This window comes from Bos indicus x Bos taurus, chromosome 12, assembly GCF_003369695.1.
Source record: "Bos indicus x Bos taurus breed Angus x Brahman F1 hybrid chromosome 12, Bos_hybrid_MaternalHap_v2.0, whole genome shotgun sequence".
NCBI classification, from domain to species: domain Eukaryota; kingdom Metazoa; phylum Chordata; class Mammalia; order Artiodactyla; family Bovidae; genus Bos; species Bos indicus x Bos taurus.
Window position 1 is genome coordinate 50,472,877 of NC_040087.1, and position 20,295 is coordinate 50,493,171.

At 41.4% G+C, this 20,295-nt stretch overlaps 1 protein-coding gene across 16 annotated transcripts in view; it reads right to left on the reverse strand.

Moving 5' to 3' along the window:
• The window catches only part of LMO7 (LIM domain 7), a 219,791-nt gene that overhangs the window by 39,684 nt on the left and 159,812 nt on the right, over positions 1-20,295 (reverse strand). For 5 of the 16 annotated variants that reach the window (XM_027557711.1, XM_027557706.1, XM_027557707.1 and 2 more), the window contains 6 exons: positions 16,545-16,797; positions 15,310-15,588; positions 13,246-13,968; positions 12,188-12,217; positions 4,348-4,465; positions 1,165-1,307 (listed from right to left, as the gene is read on the reverse strand). In XM_027557711.1, coding sequence (XP_027413512.1) covers positions 1,165-1,307; positions 4,348-4,465; positions 12,188-12,217; positions 13,246-13,968; positions 15,310-15,588; positions 16,545-16,797 — 1,546 coding nt within the window. Of the gene's footprint in view, positions 1-1,164; positions 1,308-4,347; positions 4,466-12,187; positions 12,218-13,245; positions 13,969-14,822; positions 15,024-15,309; positions 15,589-15,917; positions 16,152-16,544; positions 16,798-20,295 lie in introns of all 16 variants that reach the window. The other 11 variants (XM_027557704.1, XM_027557702.1, XM_027557708.1 and 8 more) reach the window with 5 other exon arrangements.

Consider the following 20,295-nt stretch of genomic DNA (forward strand, 5'->3'; position numbering starts at 1 on the left):
ATGGCTGACTTAGTATAATAATGTAATAAACAGAATGTGAGAATAAATACATGTGAATTTTTCAACATCACACAAAGGATTAAGAGCTTGACTTTTTTTTTTTTCCCTTAAAGAGGCTAAGAAAAATCTCTGAAGTATTTGCGATTGTAAAAGGATTTTCACAGGAAAATAAGAAAATTTTAAATAAGAGATTATTCAAAGTTCCATAACACACTTTAAAGATAACTGACAACCAATTTGAACCCTCCAAAGATGCAGATTTCTTAACAGGGTTGAGAGTGTTCCTGTATACAATTTACAATCATTTTGTAAAAATAGAAGGCCACAAAAGATTCAGACTTTCAATAAGATCAAGTTAGAAATCAAGCTGATTTCAAACAGCTTGGTAGAATTTGCATGGACAGTTATGGCAGATTAAGAGTCACCATTCCTATTTTCAGAGAGATTGATGAAACGGTCTCTTGGCTACCATTCAGTAAGGAGTACATCTCAAGCCAACTGCATTGCATTCAAGTGAATGAAAGTGTTTACCATTGTCTTCTAGGGACAAAGGAGCTTTGTTTAATTTCACCTGACAGCATATTTCCTTTCTGACATTCTCCTTAAAGCGTATTTGCCTTCTCCCTGACCTGTAAATATCTCAAGGCTTCATGGAGCAACTGCTCCACAGGCAAGCTTAACTGGACCTTTATCCTGTTATGTTGCAAAGCAAAAGATAAACCCCCACAGTGATGTTTATGTAGTCTTCCTTTAAAAATACAATTTTAATTGCACCCTGCCAACGTGAAAAAGAACTTTGTTACATTTTACACAATTTAGTTAAGAATGAGAACCATTTTTTAACCATTCCATTCTTAAATTGACTTTAAAAGGAGGAAAAAGTTGTTTATTTTTGCAAAGATAGCCAACACTAGCCAATTCTGCATGTGAACATACAGTGTGTAAGGAAGGAACAAGGAATACCACTTTTAAGTACACCTTTCATTAATTCAAATCACTACTTATTACAGCAGTACTTTGCTTTTTCACTGCAGAGCAAAACGCTCAAAGGCTTATGCATATTTGATGACAATCTAATATTGGTGCACAAGTACAGCTCACAACCCTTACACAAAATATCTAACACTGGTTTCCCCAACCCTGAGATGCATTCGGTCTCATTACCTGTCCTGCAGCATTTCGTTAAACGTCTTAGATCTTCTCTCCGACTTCTCAAGAGCTTGCTTCTCAATCTCCTCCCTCTCCTCCTTTTTCTTCTGCAGATCCGAAGTGTAGCTTTTCCGACGATCTTTCCATTTTGCAAGGTCCTGACAGAGGAAAATCACGTTAGCCCAGGCACACCTGAATTTCTACACACCCTCTCCAGCAGTGAGTGCACGCCAGAGGATCCCATTACGTCGCTAAAACTATTCACTCCAACTCGATGCCAAGGTGCCCTAATTTTGCTTTTTATAGCCAGCGTTTCTGTACCGAGGCTTTAGCTCCTGCGTCTGTCTAAAAGCCCTGACCTAATAAGACAGAGCCCATTTTTGTTTTCCCAGATAGTGCCTGCCTTGCTGCCCGTTTCACAAAGAATGCTAAACGCTTGTAATTAGATGCCAGGTCAGAAAGGTCGGGAATTGTTTCAAATTTATTTTCATCTCACTCCAATCATCTGGTTCTTACGTGAAATGACATGTTTCATTAGTCAACCTAGAACAGAAACATGACTGTAACATGGCTAAGTATACAGATACACGTGGAACAAATACAGAGGTCGGTCCCTACGTGGAGGCAACGGGGCCACAAACACACAGATGAATGAAGTGTGCTTCCTCTAGAGGAACTCTCAGTCTAGAGGGGAAAGACAGACAGGTAAATAAAGTTCCACAACGAACGTGAAGGGATTGCACGAGAGAGTCAGGGGTGTATAGGGAGAGTGGTCAATTCTACCCTGGGAGGGGAGGGCCAGGTGTGGAAAGGCTTTAACCGGGAAGCCAAACAGAGGACGAGATGGCTGGATGGCATCACGGACTCAACGGACATGAGTTTGAGCAAACTCTAGGAGATACTGAAGAACAGGGAAGCCTGGCTTGCTGCAGTCCATGGGGTCACAAAGAGTCGGACATGACTGAGCTATTGAACAACAAAGACTCAAGAATATGATTTCGAAGCAGTTCAACTCCCCGTAAGAACAGAGCGATAAGGAAGATCACACTGGAAGCAGTGGCCATCTTTTCCCATACATCCATCCAGGACACATCCTGGGAGTGACCCCCGGGACACTCAACCTGATTCATCTTTAAAATTAGTCCTGGAGGCCTAAGCTGGTTCTGACATTCAGGGGGTTAGGCCAGTTTGGATGGTACCAACTTCACTGTGCCACCCAGAGAAGTCCCACGCTGAGAACTCTAGTGGTACTGCAGCCTTATGCAAAGTTCCAGACTGAAGGAAAAAAAAAAAAATCCTCAGGCACATAAAATAGGTTTGGTTTACACCCTTTGGGAGCAGGCAGGGCCATTCCTGCTTAAAAAAAAAAAAAAAAAAAAAAGCCTGAAATCAATATGAACTATTTCCAGAAAGAACAAAAGCAGTGCACATCAGTCCTGAAGGACTGAAGGAGAACTAGCATGAATTTTCATCTGACTTAACCGAAAGGATAACCCCTCCATCTCTCTCACTTTCATCTCCAGTCACCATGTATTTTGGCAAACTGCCACTGAATTTCTGTTTCTTGACAATGACATTGAGATCCCAAACAAAAGAAGCGGAGTTTAGAAACACAGCCAAGGCAGGGGTTTCATCTTTGTTACTTAATATTTCATTCCTTTGAAAATTAAGATTTACTATCTCTGACCCTTCTGTTCATGCTACCACTCAGCCCTCTTACCATAAAGTTGTCCTCAGATTTCTTTGGATCTGCTATGTATCATTTATCTATCATAACTCTTTACACTCCTTTGCTGGGTGCTGTGCTCAGTCTCTCAGTCATGTCCGACTCTTTGTGGCCCATGGACTGCCAGGCTCCTCTACCCACAGAATTTTTCAGGAAAGAATACTGGAGTGGGGTACCACTTTTTACTCCACGGGATCTTCCTGACTTGGGAGATTGAACCCAATCTCTTATGTCTCCTGTGACTCCTGCATTGGCAGGCAGATTCTTTACCACAAGTGTCACCTAGGAAGCCCCTTAGACTCCTTTGAGAGTGAACTGTGAAAGTGAAAATCACTTAGTCGTGTCCAACTCTGCGACCCCATGGACTGTAGCCCACCAGGCTCCTCTAACCATGGGATTCTCCAGGCAAGAATACTGGAGTGGGACATGTCTCCTGCATTGGCAGGGAGGTTCTTTACCACCACTGCCAGCAGGGAAGCCCATAAATACATACAGTGTATATGTGTCAGTGAAAGTGAAAGTCGCTCAGTCGTGTCTAACTTTTTACGACCCCATGGACTGTAGCCCATCAGGCTCCTCTGTCCATGGAATTCTTCAGGCCAGAATCCTGGGGTGCCATGCCCTCCTCCAGGGGATCTTCCCAACCCAGGGATCGAACCCAGGTCTTCCCGCATTGTGGGCAGATTCTTTACCATCTGAGATACCAGGGAAGCCCAAGAATACTGGAGTGGACAGCCTATCCCTTCTCCCAGGGTATCTTCCTGACCCAGGAATCGAACCGAGGTTTCCTGTATTGCAGGCAGATTCTTTACCGGCTGAGCTACCAAGGAAGTCCTACACTCCTTTGGCCTATAACAATTGACTCTTTTTAAAAAGGCACAGCTCTCTTCTGCCAGGGACAAAACTAAAGATTAAATCTTTATCCAAATAGATATCTGGATATACATCAGCTCTGTGAAAACATCTTATTTTGATTCACATTTGATAACTTTTTTAACCAAAATAGTACTGAATTATCATTCACATTTCTCCCCAAACCTTCTCTATTAACTCTAAGAACACTTTCATCTCTCCCTGCTGATTCCCAGTCTCTGTGCTGGTTCCCTGCTCCCCCTAAACCTTAAGCAAAGTCTTCCCTTTCATGAGCATCACTAACAGTCATACCCCAAATGCAACCACCAGAGCAAGTAAACAAGTTACCTACACTGCAAGGAAGCAGCTTCTCATTTTTGTGAACCCACAGAAAATATCAGAAGATAAGGAGCTTCTGTGTTTCACAATGGCCTTTAAGATACAACAAATAGAGCTGAAGGGTTTAAAACTCTTTTAAAGGGAGTTGCTCATATTTTCTACGGAACTGTAATCTGCCATCAAGAAAAATCGTCCCTTGAGTATACTGACTCTCTTCTTGGAGAAGAAAGAAAAGTCCAGTAAACACATCCTCCCCATCTCCCAATAAGCAGCATACTCACATCCTGCCATTTCTGGTCCTGCTCTTTTAACTGGGACTTGATTCTCTGCATCTCCTCGTAACGTAGCTGACGCAAGCTCTGAATATCCTCTGCGCTGACATCACTCAAGGACTTACTCCTACAACAAAAATACTCATAGTAACCAAGGTTCCTGGGACCGGATTCAAGGTTAAAACTGGAAGGTTGGGCTTATATTTGGAAATTCCATCTACAATTCCGTGGTACTACCTAGATGCTTCGTGATATCACAGAAATAGCACTGCAGAGATAAATGGTGTTTTTCCAAAACGCAGAAACAAGAGCCTAGCACTCCAGCCAAATGTGAATTCTTTCACAGAATGGCTAAATAAACCCTGAACCATGCTGAAAAACATAATCTGACGTTCATATTTAGGGCAGTCGATGCAGAAAAAGATTACATTAGAAAAAAAAAATTATTAGTCCCTAGAACCACCTGTCTTTATCGCCTCCAGAGATAATCTTTTAAGGTTTGGCTGCCTTTTCTGAGTACTTATTAAATTATTTAAAGATTACCTGATATTTTCTCAAGTTCAATGCCATGAAGACATGTGTGTCTGCAGCTGCTTCTCAAGGGTTCTATACAGATATGCGCCACCACTGCACCGTGCTCGGTCTCAAAGACCACAGTGGTTTCCAACACCCAGTTACTATATAACCTCTATTATAATTCTCTTTTGTATTAAGGCAGTTTTTGTTTTGTCCATGTGTGACTGCTGCCATGAGGATGTAATGTGGATTAGGTCTCAAAGAGCTCAAACTAGGATACTTTGAGTAGAGTGGGGTGTTTCCCAGGAATGTGTGCTATACACACATCAGAGGAGGGGAAACTGAGGCAGACCTCCTGGAAAGAGAGGTCAGATCTGCATATTGAGGAGTGAAGAGACACAAAGCTTTTGAGTGTGAGGTACCCAAAATATTATTTCCTACCACTTCTGCTTTTATTTCATTGTAACTGACTCCCCTTTTAGTTGTTTAAATAGCTTTGCACCTCTTTCTTGGGCCCCTAAATTAGCCTTCCCCAAGATTTTGCCATCACCACACTTTTTTAATAACACACTTGCCCAGCTAGCTCAGGAATTCAATAACGATCTCTATGCCAGTGACTCCCAGTCAGTCAGTGACTGACTCAGAGGACCAGTCTCTCTGAATCAATCCCAATTGCTTTTTAAATAAACATCTCTGCACAGATGTCCCCTAGGAATCTCCATTGTAAAAGGATCAATGGAAACAGTATCTAGAAAGAATTTTGTTAAGCGGTAAGTCATATGACTATAAACACATGGTTATTTGGCTACATGATACAGCCAAAAATTTTGTCTCCAAACCTGCTTTTCCTCTTAATAGTGTTACTTGCCCTCCAGTCATTCACATGTAAAATCAGAGAGCCATTTTTCACCTTTGTCTCTCCCTTCTTCCTATGTTCAATTAGTTATCAGGTCCTCTTACTCAGTGTCTTTTTCTTTCCATTTCTGTTGCCAATACCCTAGATCAGAGCACAATCAACTCTTACTCAGACTTTTAAAAAACCTCCTTAAATTATCACTCAGCCTCCAGATGCAGTGAAGGTCTTTCCTGAACTCTTTCCTTCAACTTAAAAGCCCTTTCAACAGTATTTATTCCTTTTTAAATGCCACTCATTCCTCAGGGTCCCTGTGAGACTACAGTCTGGTTGTGTGTGTCTGTGTGTGCTCAGCTGCACCCAGCTCTTTGCACTTCCATGGACTGTAGCCCATCCGGATCCCCTTTCCACAGGATTCTCCAGGCCACTGGAGTGGGTTGCCATTCCCTTCTCCAGGAGATCTTCCCAACCCAGGGATCAAACCTGGGATTCCAGAATTGCAGGCAGATTTCTTACCATAGTCTGGTTGGATGTATGCAACTATTCATTCTCTGCTTGGAAGTCTAATGGGCAACTCAAACTTCACTGAACAGACCAAGACCATGAATGCTCATCCTACAATCCACATTCATCCCATAAGCCATTCCTCTCCTATCTTCCTGATTTCAATAAAAGCCAACTCCATCTTTCCAGGACAAAGGCCAGAAATATTGGAGCCTTCCCAGATTCCTTATTCTCTCACATGTAACTGATCCCATTGGGAAATTCTGCCCCTCTACCTTCTAAATATATCTAGGGGGTGGCCACTTCTCACCACCTCTATCTTGATGACCCTGATCCAAATCATCCTATCTCCTGCCTGGATTATTAGAATCATCAGCCTCCTTCCTTCCACCAGGGTGTATTCTCAACACAGCTCCTCTGTCCATGGGATTCTCCAGGCAATAATACTGGAGTGGGTTGCCATTCCCTCCTCCAGGGGATCTTCCCAACCCAAGAATAGAACCTGCATGTCCTGCATCTTCTGCATGGCAGGTGGATTCTTTATCACTGAGTCACCAGGGAAGCCCACTTAACAGGGTATGACTATACAAAAACCTGATTTGAGAATATAAATTCACTTAAGTTGTAACTACAAAGAATCAGGCTATATGAGCTAATACAATACAAGACACTAAAAAGATTTTCTTTTCAGCTCTAAGGTATGAGGGGAATCTGGATGCCCAACACATGAGGTTATAGAAATTCCAGAACAAAATTGGAAACTTAAGTATTTTAAGTAATATTTTGGTGGGAGGAAGGCTGACCAGTCTCAGCAGATCCAGACCCTTTCAGTCCTCACCCTCCTTCACTGGGAAACTTTAACATGTGTCTTTTCAGAAAACACTGTCATCATGGGGTAGAGGCTCATCACCCTCCTGGGGAGCCCACAGCAGAGCCTGGCACATAGCAAGTGTTAGTTGGTCAGTTGTGTCTGATTCTTTGCCATCCCATGAACAGTAGCCCACCAGGCTCCTCTGTCCACAGCATTTTCCAGGCAAGAATACTGGTGTGGGTTGCCATTTCCCTTTCCAGGGGATCTTCCTGACCCAGAGATGGAACCTTCCCGCATTGCAGGCAGATTCTTTACCATCTGAGCCACCAGGAAAGCCCTCGGTGGTCCCCAATATAAATAAATGAGCCAAACATTGGCCAGAGTAGACAGGTTCCTGTGGAAGGCAGGAATGTGAGCCCCCTGTGTTCCCTGGGATCAAGTTACCTCAAGAAAGCCTGGCACATTCCAAACAGGTTGTGCCAGGCACCAGAATGAGACAGGAAGTAAGACCCAACAGAGGGATCTAATTTTCACCACTCCCTCCCTCCCCACCCCTACCCACTCCCTAAACATCATTTAACTCTTCTCAGTCTCAGTTCCTGATCTGGCTAAACCAGGAAGGACTTGCTGGGAAAAGGGGGTCAGTTTATGTTGATGGCATTTCAAAAACCCATCTGGTGCTATACACCAACTGTTCTTATTAAGGCAAATATGATCATGAGAGATCTACTGAAAACTGACTCCCAAAGCAGTTTCAAATTAGAGAGGTCACCCCAGGCCCCACTGATAAAATCGAGAACGTTTTGAGTGTAGGAGCCTTTCAGCCAGATCATGAAGAATTCTTTCCTTCCTTATCAGAGTTTACAGCATAATAGCAAACTTCTGAGGGCTTACTATGTGCCAACAAGACTGCCCAGCAGTCTCCATCGATCACCTCATTATACGAAGCCCTAGTCTGGTTCTACCAACTCAGGAGCTGCAGATCCTAGGGAAAACTACAGAGTCTATTTATCTTTCTCCACGTCTCTAAAATGCAACTTAATACCTACCTGACTACCTCCCCAAAATAAGTCCCATGGATATTCCCAGGAAGATTGTTTGGGAAAACTATAAAGGACTACACAGCCCTAGTATGTTTTGTATCAGTAGAATGAATTACTATTCACTGGCAAATCACAATTCTCTTGCAATTCATTTACCTCTGTATTTCCTTATTTGGAAAGACTCTGGTTTAGAACTGCATTTGGACTTTTTCCAAAAAAATACAGGTCTAACATGCTGCATTCTCAGATGAATAATTTTTTTAAAAAAAATAGCATTTAGGGTGAAGAGAAAAAGAAGGGGAAGTTTGCAAAAAAGGGGAGTAGATTATAAAACAAGATCACTAAAACCTTACTTTTTTTTCCCACAATGCTGGGACTAGTGTTACAATAAGCATTTTTGTAAAGAAGTCTCAGGAAATTTACAGATGAATATCTAAGAACTAAGGGATCAAAAAGGACTGACATGTAGCAAAATTTCCTAAATATAAAATCACTGATAATCTTATATGGCAAAGAGCAATTCCATGATACTCAGTTTCGGGTCCTCCACTTTCTAGCAAAGATATGAATATATCTATTTATGTACCTCTAAATATATTTCCATTAACTGTTGCAGGAATTCTCTGAACACAAATCAATACTAAAACCTGGGAAAGAGACTTTAGAATTATCATAAATTATACTGATAAGACAACATACAAGACTTTTCCTTTATAGGTTTAGAGCCTATTATCAGTGTTTCTCTACAGCGGCACTACTGACATTTTGGGGCGAGAAAATTATTTATTGTGGGGGCAGTCTTGTGTATTGTAGAACATATAGCAGTATATCAGTAGCAACGTTGCCTCAACCCATCCAATGTGACTATCAAAAATGTCTACAAACATTGCTGAATGTCTCCTGGTGGAAAAATCTTCAGAAAGTAACTCACATTGACTAGGTTTTTCCTTCCTGTTTGTTGTCTTAAGTGCCCTTATTGTTGTTTAGCTGCTCAGTTGTGTCTGACTCTCTGCAACCCCATGGACTGTAGCCCACCAGGCTTCTCTGTCCATGGGATTTCCCAGGCTAGAATACTGGAGTGGGCTGCCATGTCCTTCTCCAGGGGATCTGCCCAACCCAGGGGTTGAACCAAGGTCCCCTGCATTGTGGGCAGATTCTTTCACTGCTGAGCCATCAGGGAAGTCCAGGTGCCCTTACAGTTCTCCGGAATTTTTTTTTTTTTGGCCAAAACCCATAAGTAAAATACACATATCTTAGTTGACTTTGATTATAACTTCACCTTGCATCACTGTTCATTTCCTGTTGATACTGACAGTAGATGCCACGGCTTAATTAATCACATTACAAAATTACAGCTATATACCATTACAAATTTGTCATTAACAGCTTCTGCCAAGAGGCATCATAACCACATTTTCAAATGTCATGGAAACATATGACAAGTCATGCAACACAAAAGCACACGTGAGAAAATGACAGCCACATACAAAGCATCTTACTAAAAATAAAGTGACAAGTGTTCAATGCCAAATAAAAAAGCAAGCCAGAAATAAACAATCTAAGGCTGGAAAGGGTGATGCACATTTCTCTTTAACTCTTTGGTTCTCACCAAAAAGAAAGCATTCAAGTTACAGGCAGTTATTTTCCATCACAGGATATGGGCCAATAATGATTTTTCCAGGTAAGTATTCCACGCTGGAAAACATGCAAGGTGTCCAGAGAAATATCACCCAGAAATATCACTTGTTTCACGTTTATAATCATTTACAAACATATTTATAAACATGAGACAAATTCTAGGCTAAAAGTCTATACTCAGTTCAATTTAAATTTTTGTTTTCATTGTGGATCAACTTAAGAAAAAACTGGTAACAGAGAAAACTTTTAAACCCCAAATAATAGATTTTTGATTGCAAGTGGTCTAAAATGCACCTGAGTTTTCTAAAGGCCTATCTGTATTACTTTCCATTATTCGACAAGTCATGCATTATTCATTGGTCTCCATTTGTAGACAACCTCGCTTTATTTGTGTTATCCTGGCAGTTAGCTGCATGGGGAACAAAATTTAAAACAAATAGTGTACTATGCAAGCAGCAATCTTGAAACAGTCTACAGAAGGCATTTGCTGCTGCTGGCTAGGGCCCAGAAAAATCCTTAGCTTGCTGAGCTTCGGCATTTGGGTTTCTCTCTCCTTTTCTTAAACCAGTCACACAATGTGTCCCTAAGGGGGAGCACGTACAGTCACTGGAATAGCTGTACAAGTTTACATTTCCATCAAGTACTTGGACTCAGTGTATTCACATTTCCTTTAAGAAAAACAACCTGCTTACATTATAAAGTCTTATTTACCAATGAAAATTCTTCTGAACGTTATCACTCAGAGTGCTTGATGCTGTAAAGATTTTTTATCAAAACAGCTTTCCCATGACGAATCGAGATTAGCAGATGCTTAAGTGTCATGCTAAAAATTGCCTTGTACACCCTCCTGATGGAGATGTTTTAAGCGCACATGAGGAACCAGATAGGAGATAACGTATCTTTGCAAGGCATACTGAAAGCACGCTTGGAGCCTGATTTTTAACATCAGTGGCTGAGAATTACTGGCAATTAATTGCTCGTTGCTCCATTACATCCTTGACATCTAGAATGGCTATATTGCTTTATATAGTGATTTTAGTTGATTTAGTTGATTTTAGTTCCTTATCATAAAGGAAATCAACCCTGAATATTCATTGGAAGGACTGATGCTAAAGCTGAAGCTCCAATAATTCGGCCACCTGATGCAAAGAGCTGATTCTTGGAAAAGACCCTAATGCTGGGAAAGATTGAGGATGGGAAGAGGATGACAGAGGATGAGACGGTTGGACATGAGTTTGAACAAACTCTGGGAGATGTTGAGGGACAGAGAGGCCTGGCATGCTGCAGTCCATGGGGTCACAAAGAGTCAGACACAACTGAGCTACTCAACAAGTGATTTTAGTAACTTCTAAGATCTCCACACTATCAAAATTATCCAAAACTATCAAAATTGGAGAACCATTGAGATGAAGTAAGTTCCAGTAGGGGAAGATACTTAGCTCCTAAGGCTTAGGCAGATTAAAATATTTGTCATACTTCAATTTTCTTCTTGATCAAAAATTATTAGCAGTTGGGTTCACAAAGTTACAGAAAGTTGATGTGAAATATTAAGATGTAGTCACCTGGGTATTCTGCCCTAAGAGTGAGTGAGTATACATTGCTAGTGCATATGAAAAGTTATAAAGTATTTGTTTTAATTCTGCTATTTGAAAAATAGCAAATACTTCCAGAAGGTTGTTTGTATAATATTTTATGTCTGCCAGGTGACAGAGTCAAATGACCCAACAGTCAACCCCTTTATATCCAAGAGCACTGGTTCTGGGAGCTGCATTCCCAGATACAGAGGATCAACTATAGAAATCAAGTGGGAACAGTTTTAAGTATAATCCTTGTACCTTACATGGAAACTACCAATATTTTAATTTTTTGCAGCTTTGGAAGTCTGATTTGGCTTTGTAACACAGCTATGTTATAAAATTTCACCCGAGTCAGCAATCTTGAAAATGTTTCCAAATCCTGAGGGAAAATAATGCCACTCAGCATCCCAACTAAGGAAGCGCTCCTTGAACTAACAGTACACAGATAATGCCAACAATGTGCCTTCTAAATTCAAAGTAAATACCAATATATTTTTTCCATTGAAGATTTTCTAAAATATAGTTATTTGGGCTTCAACATTCAGAAACAAGAAGTTTGGCCTATGTAGCTATCAGATACCAAAATAAATAAACCTAATCTCAGGTATGTGTTTTTGTGACTTTTAATCAACTCCTTAGAGGAGAAGAAAAAAAAACAAACAAACCAGGATTTGAATTTTCAACTTCTACTAAACAAAATATTGCTGTCATACAGCATTGCATGCACTGGGTACTCAGACAGAAATATGACTGTTCAGTTGCAGAATTAGGAAAAATTTCCCTGTTTCAGGTCTCATGCACAGCACAGACATTCCCATTTAGTGTCATGCCAGGATAGAAACGCAATGACATACCACACAAAGGACAAACAATATGTAGATTTCTTACTGTGAACCACAAGACTTACCCGTTCTCACCATAAATCTTTTGAAAGAGTCTAAGAAATCAGAAAACCAAAAATTAAGTCATGTTTTTCTAGTTGTGTTAGTTTCTAAATATTCAACATCTTCAAGAGTCTAATTAGAGATGGACAAATCTCAAAAGGTTGCTTCTTCAGTCACATTCTTGATCATGTCTCATTCTCATTGATCAATTCTCATTGATCTCATATCTCAAGGAATTCAGATCAAGACAAAGAATTTCCTGTTTTCCTTTGAACCAAATGAACAAATTCATTTAGGAAACAAACAAACAAAAAACTTCCTGTGCCAGGAACTAATCAGAAGTTAGATTTAGGCCTATTAATTTCATTTAACCCATTATTTGTCCATCCCAAAGTTCCACAAACTGAACATTCATCAAAACGGCAAGTTGCATAACACGTAAATGCAGACTCATTGTCAAAATGGCCATAATTACATACATGTAAAGTGTAGCAGACAGCAAATAACATTCATGCACTGTAATAAAATTTGCACTGAACTTTAAACCATCAATGTAAAAAGTCGCACGTCAATAGTCTAAGAAGCCTGGGTCAAAATCAGACATCAAAATCAAGTTAAATGAAACTTGCAATGCCATATTTTAAGGGACATTTTTACACCAAAAATCATGTACTCTGAAATACAAGAAACAGATAAAACCAAACTACAACCAGAGTGTTTCAGAATTGCCTGGACGTGAGAATAAGTCTTGTAAACATAATCAGAAAACAGCTTTGTGAAATGTCATATGGCAGAAGCATATCATAGTCTTCCCTCAAGGCCAAGGGCACTGTTTGCAGATACACACCTTCTTAAACAGGTCTCAGAGAAGTGATTTTGAGACGTGCAAATATGGAATTGCACTTTTTCCACACAACAACTAGATCTGATTTTTCTCAAAGCAAAATCAATGCTTTAACGGGATGCTTCAAAACAGCTGATGACATGCAGAGCTGGGCAATCTGATGCTACATTCTCACACAAGGGAAGTCACACAAGACCATCCACGACAAGCGTAATCCTTGCACAAACACACTCTGACCTCTCCACCATCAGCCGCTTCCTGTGCCTAAGCCTGCTGGCCTCTCGGATGGACTCCCACTTCTGTAAGTCCGCCTCGCTGCAGGGACCAGGGGTGAAACTGACGGGAGGGACCGCGGTTCCCAGCTTCCAAGACTGGATCTTACGAGCCAACATGTCGTCTTTCTTCTGCCTACAGGAAGGAACTAACACTCTACAGCTAGTACTTTTTTCTTTCGAGGGGCATGTCCTTTCAAGCACACAGAGAAATTTTGCTTGAATTTCTGGAGGAAGCATCCAGGGTTCGGGCAATGGGACTGGCTGATATCTATCAGGGCCTCCTGACAGAGGCACCTCCGTCTTCTGTGCTGGAATGCGGCGAACAATCATATCATCTTTTTCGAGGTCCGGAAAGACAAGTTCCCCTTCCCTACACTGCAGGATTATATCTCGCTCTACAGGATCATCTTGCCCAGACAGACTTCTTAAGTCTTCGAAAGCCCGGAGAACACATGGGTTTGCATGGAAAGCCCTAGTCTTTCTGACAAAGAAGTCGTCATTCTCTAAGTCAGGATCCAGGACTGGCATCTCCAGGGCATCTCCCGGTGCACACCCAGGAGCATAAGAGAGGTTCCTTCTGCGTGTTATGAGCCGGGGGCCAGCCGTGGGGTCGATTTTGATATTTGTTTCAGAAGACAAGATGTCATCAGAATATGTCTGGAGGGCCTGAAGTAATAAAAACTGACTGAAGCATAGGAAAGAAAAAGGAAGGGAGAATCTTATTAAGTTTGGGGAGAAAAGATAATTAGCAGCAAACCAACTAACTAGCCAGTCCCTGTGGGTGAATTATTTAAGGGGGCCATGGGAGGGATTCTAGCTGGGAAGTAAGACCAGCATTTAATGCCATCACCCATGATACCATTTAATGAAATTAGAGCCGAGTCTACTTCTCAGAAAGGTGGATATCATTGAGGCCAAGGGACGGCGCTACAATGGGAAGAGTGAGCCTGCCTGACACACACTGTTCCATCCACCCCTTCCTCATCCCATCAGCCACAACGGCCTGACTCCCTTCCCAGAGAAGCAGCAACAATCCTGAAAGGTTTCCAGAGCTGAGCAATGAATGCTTTATGCAAGAGGCACAGGTGGTCAGCAGAAATTAAATTCAATGCTCTGAAGCTTTGTTTAAAAACTCTGTTGAATTTCTTCTTTGCGTTTTCTCACCAGTCTTGCCTGCCCAGTGTCTGTCTACAGGTTATTTCCTTTCTCCACAGCTCCACACATAGCATAGCTGTATAATTAGGTCAGCAGTCTACAAAGCCTTTTTAAATGGTTTTCAACAAGAACTGGTGATGCCACATGTAACTCTGTACTATTGAACATGATTGTGCTAAAGAACATTTAATCCTATTAGACTTTCAAGCTCACACACTTGCACAGAAAGCATGATATTATATGTTACGCTTTCATAACTCAGTATTGAGTGAGTGAGCATCCATGATTCAGCTCATCACGGTCAGCGGTTAATGGGGCAGCAGAAGTTGGCACAGGTGTCACAGGCTGGACTCTAAGCAGGCGGGCTCATGCAGGCAGGTACACCTGGGCTCATCTGAAACACCATGGGTTCTCCTGGCTGCATGGGGGTCCCAGGAGTTTCTGGCCTGTTTGGTAGCCAGTTCCAGCAGGAGTGAACGTCTTTGACAGTTGCTGTCTAGCCTATGATCTGCATTTTGTATTCTACTAAAAATGGTGGCACTTCTGTCAGAGCCTGAGTCCTCATCGTCAGAGTCTGAATTCCTTCTACTTGGAGTAACACAGAGAAAGGAAAGAGAAAAGACAACAAAGAATGATGTAACTAAAAATACTGTCCAGCTCTGGCTATACAGAAGAATTTTAAAAATCCAGATCCTAAAGTCTAAATTTAAACTGTTTTTTTTTGTTTTTGTTTTTGTTTTTTTACCCCCAGTGAACACGTTTATAGATGCTGGAGGGAAATTAATCTCTCTCATAAAATGCCCACATAGAATGCACCCAGTCAGGGTACCGAATGGACACTGGAATGAAAGAAACATGCACAAAGACAAACCTGAATCCCTGAAATTCTTTATACCACGGTTTGTAAGTTTCCCTTTTTATTCGTTTCCAGTTCACATCCTCTGGGATCCAGCATTTGGGAAGAAACTGATCAAAAGCATTCCCTGGGCTTGGCATGACTGGGCTTAGCTTTCGCACGTAAAGATCATCCTTTACAGTGTTGGGAACGCTTTTCTTGCTTTCGTTCTCTTCCAAATAACAAGAGGAATCTGAAGTTTCTTGTACTGTTGGCCAGTTCTCCACGTTCGTGCCCCAAGTTCTCCTCTCGTTACTGTTCAAAACATCCAACCAGTTAAGACACTGCGTGAGCAATTTGTGACACAGAACACAAGAGGCATGCTTCTGTCTCACAAAGTTCACACTGTGAATGCAGCCAATTCGTTTCCATTCTCATCATTCTCATCATTCCAGCCCCTACAACAAAGTTAAGGCATTATAACAGCATCTCATTTTAATTAGAGAAGAGCTTGATATAGAAGGGCCAGAGACACTTACAAAATGTGTTAAAAGAGAGAAATCACAAACCATCTGGGGTGTTACTTTACGTATTAAAAATCAATAGCACAACAGGCATTCCAATCCAGGAGAAATTTTTCTGACCTCGTCAGTTTGTACAGCCCAGTGGTTAATGGGTCAGGAGGAGAAAAGATGGGTGAACAAGATTTAGGAGAGATGAAACTCTCAGGCCTCTTTTTCACTTGGAATCTACGGTTGGCTAAGTCATCCCAAACTACATCCGGCAGCCTCCGTTCCTCCTCCGAGTCCGATCCACTTTCAGAACCATACACCTCCTTCGGATAGGAAGCTGGATTCGAAATATCACGCTCTGCTCTGCTGATTTGATGGGAAATGAAAGAATTCTTTTTGTGTTCACTGAGCTCCATCAACACAGATTTTTAAAAAAATGGAAACAAGCAATACAGCAGAGTTCACAATGAACAATGTAAGTCATCCAGGAAGCTGAAAGATAACCAGTGAGTCAAAGGCAAGCATCTAAAAAAAGAACCCGCAAATCTCTATGCTGACATTCTAAAACAGAAGAAATCTCTTCAAGATATGGATGACTAAAAACACAGGTAAGAAAAAGAAAGACTTTCATTAATGACGTTTTATGTTATCTATGAAATACATTTTAAGGATTATTCCTTTTATCAAATTTAAATATCCCAGCAAATTCCCCAAGCCGAATGAATTTTAAAACTCAGTAATCAGCTCGCATCCCAGTACCTTGGAAATGCTCCATCTGCTTCTGTGTAGACGGCACTTGCCCAGCTTCGTCTGTTATCCTCATTTTTGTCCAGCTTTTTCTTCCTCAAGGGTGCCGGCACGTACGATGGCTGTCTACTCTTGTTGGGTAAAAAGCGATTGAAGGGTAATGCAGACTTGGGTTCAATAGCCGAAATCCTTCTATAAGACATGTCATCTTTATTATGGTCCTGCATTTTGAATGTAAATTCAGAATCTGTGTCACTTTCACAACCTATTAACAACAACAAAAAAAAGGCACAGGAATTTGCTTTAGTCTCCAGATTTTTCATCTAACTGAAACCCACACAGCCTGCCTGCTTTGTCTTTCCCTTGGAAACCCAGGGCTCTACTGCTCACTGTGGGGAATATTTTTAGAAATTTGTCATGAAGTTGTGATAAGACCCATTAGGAGGAACTTGCTTTGCATACTGGAGGTACACAGAGTACATTCTTCCACTGGCACACATTCTAAGTAGAAAAAGTTCCAGTTTATGGCTGATCCCCTTTTCTACTCAATCTTCTCATGATTTTTTGTAAAATTTGTTGATGGAAATAGTGTAGCCACAGAATCAAAGATGCTTAACATGGGATCTGAACAGAATTCAAGGGAACCTCACTCATTTAAAATAAACTGTGCCATCAGCCAAAATTTCTGTGAGGCGAGAGACCAGCAAAGACAAAGAAAAGATGCAAAAAGCACATGATCACAAAGAAGTTTGACAGATACGCATGAGACCCTTATGAGCAAGAATCACACATAACATACGTGGTTGGACCAAATGACTCATTTATTATTCAATATCATTTATGCACATATCTGAAAGAATACAATTTGATACACCTCAAGGTCAGATAACTACAAACACTACTCTGTTCTCAAAAAAAAAAAAAAAAAGCCAGTCTGTCCTTTTAAATACATGGGAAGAAATGAACGTACAAAACACTATAGATACAGCTGAGCTGTCTCCCTTCCTGCCCTTTTTTTCCTGCCTGTGTGTGTGTGAAGACAATTTGCAAATGCTATGGTCTTCAGTAGATTGGTAGCTGAGTACTTGGGAGCCACCTGCTCTTAGCAAAAGAACACTTCCAGGTTAACCTGAGCCAAAGGCAGTCTGTCCCCTCTTCCCTGCTGGCAGGAGTCTACAGAGAGTAACACTGAGAGAACCCTACAGGAAGCAGTTGAACACACAGCTAGGAGACCTTGAGACCGGAACAGGGAAAGGAGAGTCATGGCAAAAGGGAGGAAGTAAAACCAGGTATCACCAGAAATATTAACAGTCAATAATCTGGTGCTTTCTTTTTACTGCCTCCGAAATGAATACATTTCTTGTAAGTAAGAAAAAAATGTCAAGATTCTTACTAAAATTTTGTACGTGTAAAATTTTAAGTATAAAGATAAGGTCCACTTTGGAAATTTTTTAAGTTAATTTTTTTTTTAGTCCACTACAGTATGCTGGAGAGTAGGCAAATATTCTTGTTATGGTAAGAGATGTGGATGAAAACTATCACCTGCCCCATCAATAAACAAAGGCTGTTTCAGCCATCAAGCCATCAGCCACTGCAGCCATCCAGGACTGTGTGCCCTGAGGGCCTTCGGGGTGGATAAAAACAGGATACTAGCCCTAGGTAGTAAAGTGCTAGCGTTGAAGGTATTAGTCACTCTATTGTGTCCAACTTCTTTGCGACTCCATAGACTATAGCCCGCCAGGTTCCTCTGCCATTGGATTCTCCAGACAAAAATACTGGAGTGGGTAGGCATTTTCTTCTCCAGGGGATCTTCCCGAACCAGGGATTAAACCTGGGTCTCCTGCCTTACAGCTGGACTCTACCATCTGAGTCACTAGGGAAGGTGCATATCAAAGGAATGATTTCAATAAGCTCAGTCTCCAGCATCTTCCTATATATAGAAAAGCTTGAAATTCATTAAGCTGAGATGTCTGGTTTTTCTTTAATTAATAGTAATCTTTTGATGTTCTGACTACCTAGGTGTTTTGGGGCTTTTTTGTTTTTTGGTTGCTGATGCTGCTGCTAAGTTGCTTCAGTCGTGTCCGACTCTGTGCGACCCCATAGATGGCAGCCCACCAGGCTCCCCATCCCTGGGATTCTCCCGGCAAGAACACTGGAGTGGGTTGCCATTTCCTTCTCCAATGCATGAAACTGAAAAGTGAAAGTGAAGTCGCTGAGTTGTGTCTGACTCTTAGCAGAAACTCCTATATATCCTGGCTCCTCCCTTACTTCTTCAGAGCAGTCCCTCAGAGCTATCTGAGAGGCTGTCTTCAGGGCTAAGTTCTCAGCAAGTCTGCTAAATAAAACATAATTTTCAACCTTTAGATTGCACTTTTTTAAATCTGTCAACAGAGGCTTCCTATATAACTTAGGAATATGACTTTGTAATTCATTAACCTAAAAATATTAATCTTATCATCAATATTATTGATCATCAATTTGGGACTACAAAGAATCTGGTGTAGGTAGCAGAATTTCAACAGACTGATCAAAAAAAAAAAAAAAAAGTTTTATCATCCTAGAGGGCTTATAGGATTTTTTTTTTTTCCTTCCTTAGTTGTAATTACCAAGTTTTCACATCCACCCTCTTCAAACAAGGTCTGCAACTCCTTTCCCACGATCAGGAAGCAGTGCAACAGTAACCCTCTGCTTTTCGTTACAGGGACCAGGCACCCAGCCCAACAAGTGTCTGAGGAGAAGGCTCACATCACTGAACCACTGCATGTGAACTGACCAGAGGCTATAAACTCCCACACGCCTTCGATGCATGTCCCCTTTATTATTGTTGTGAAGTGAAAGTCGCTCAGTTGTGTCCCACTCTTTGTGACCCCATGGACTACAAAGACACAGTCCATGGACTTCTCTAGGCCAGAACACTGAAGTGGGTAGCCTTTCCCTTCTCCAGGGTTTATTATTGTTGGCCAGACATAAGTCCAAACAAAGCATGTGTTAGGTTCTTCAGTCCAGACAAAGTAATATACTAGGTTGAGAATTTCAACCTCTGCATCCACAGCTTTAATCACTCAGATGAATTATGAACTCAGATTCAGTTCCTTAAAACTATCTGAAGAGTCATCTGGGCTATGAAAACATTACACCGAAATCACAAACAGCCAACAAATACAGCAGTAATTTAAAAGGTTAACTTAAATAGCTATTCACTTTTCTTTGTCGTTAATATTTTTTTTAATTTTAATATATTTCTATTTTTAATAGAAGGATAATTGCTCTATAGTGTTATGTTAGTTTCTGCTGTACAACAACATGAATCAGCTATAAGTATATATGCGTGCATGCACAGTCCCTTCAGTTGTGTCCGACACTTTGAGACCCCATGGACTGTAGCCCGCCAGGCTCCTCTTTCCATGGATTTCTCCAGGCAAGAATACTGGAATGGGATGCATCCCCTGCATTGCCAGGTGGGTTCTTTACCACCAGCGCCACCTGGGAAGCCCATGCATGTGAAGTCGCTTCAGTCACGTGGGAAGCATGTGTGTGTGTGTGTGATGTAGGAAGCCCGTGTGTGTGTGTGTGTGTGTGTGTCAGTCATGTGGGAAGCCCGTGTGTATGTGTGTGTGTGAGTCATGTAGGAAGCCCGTGTGTGTGTGTGTGTGTGTGTGTGTGTGTGTATACAAACATATAAATCCCCTCCCTCTTGAGCATTCCTCCTACCCCCCATCCCACCCCTCTAGGTCATCACAGAACATGGAGCTGAGTTCCCTGT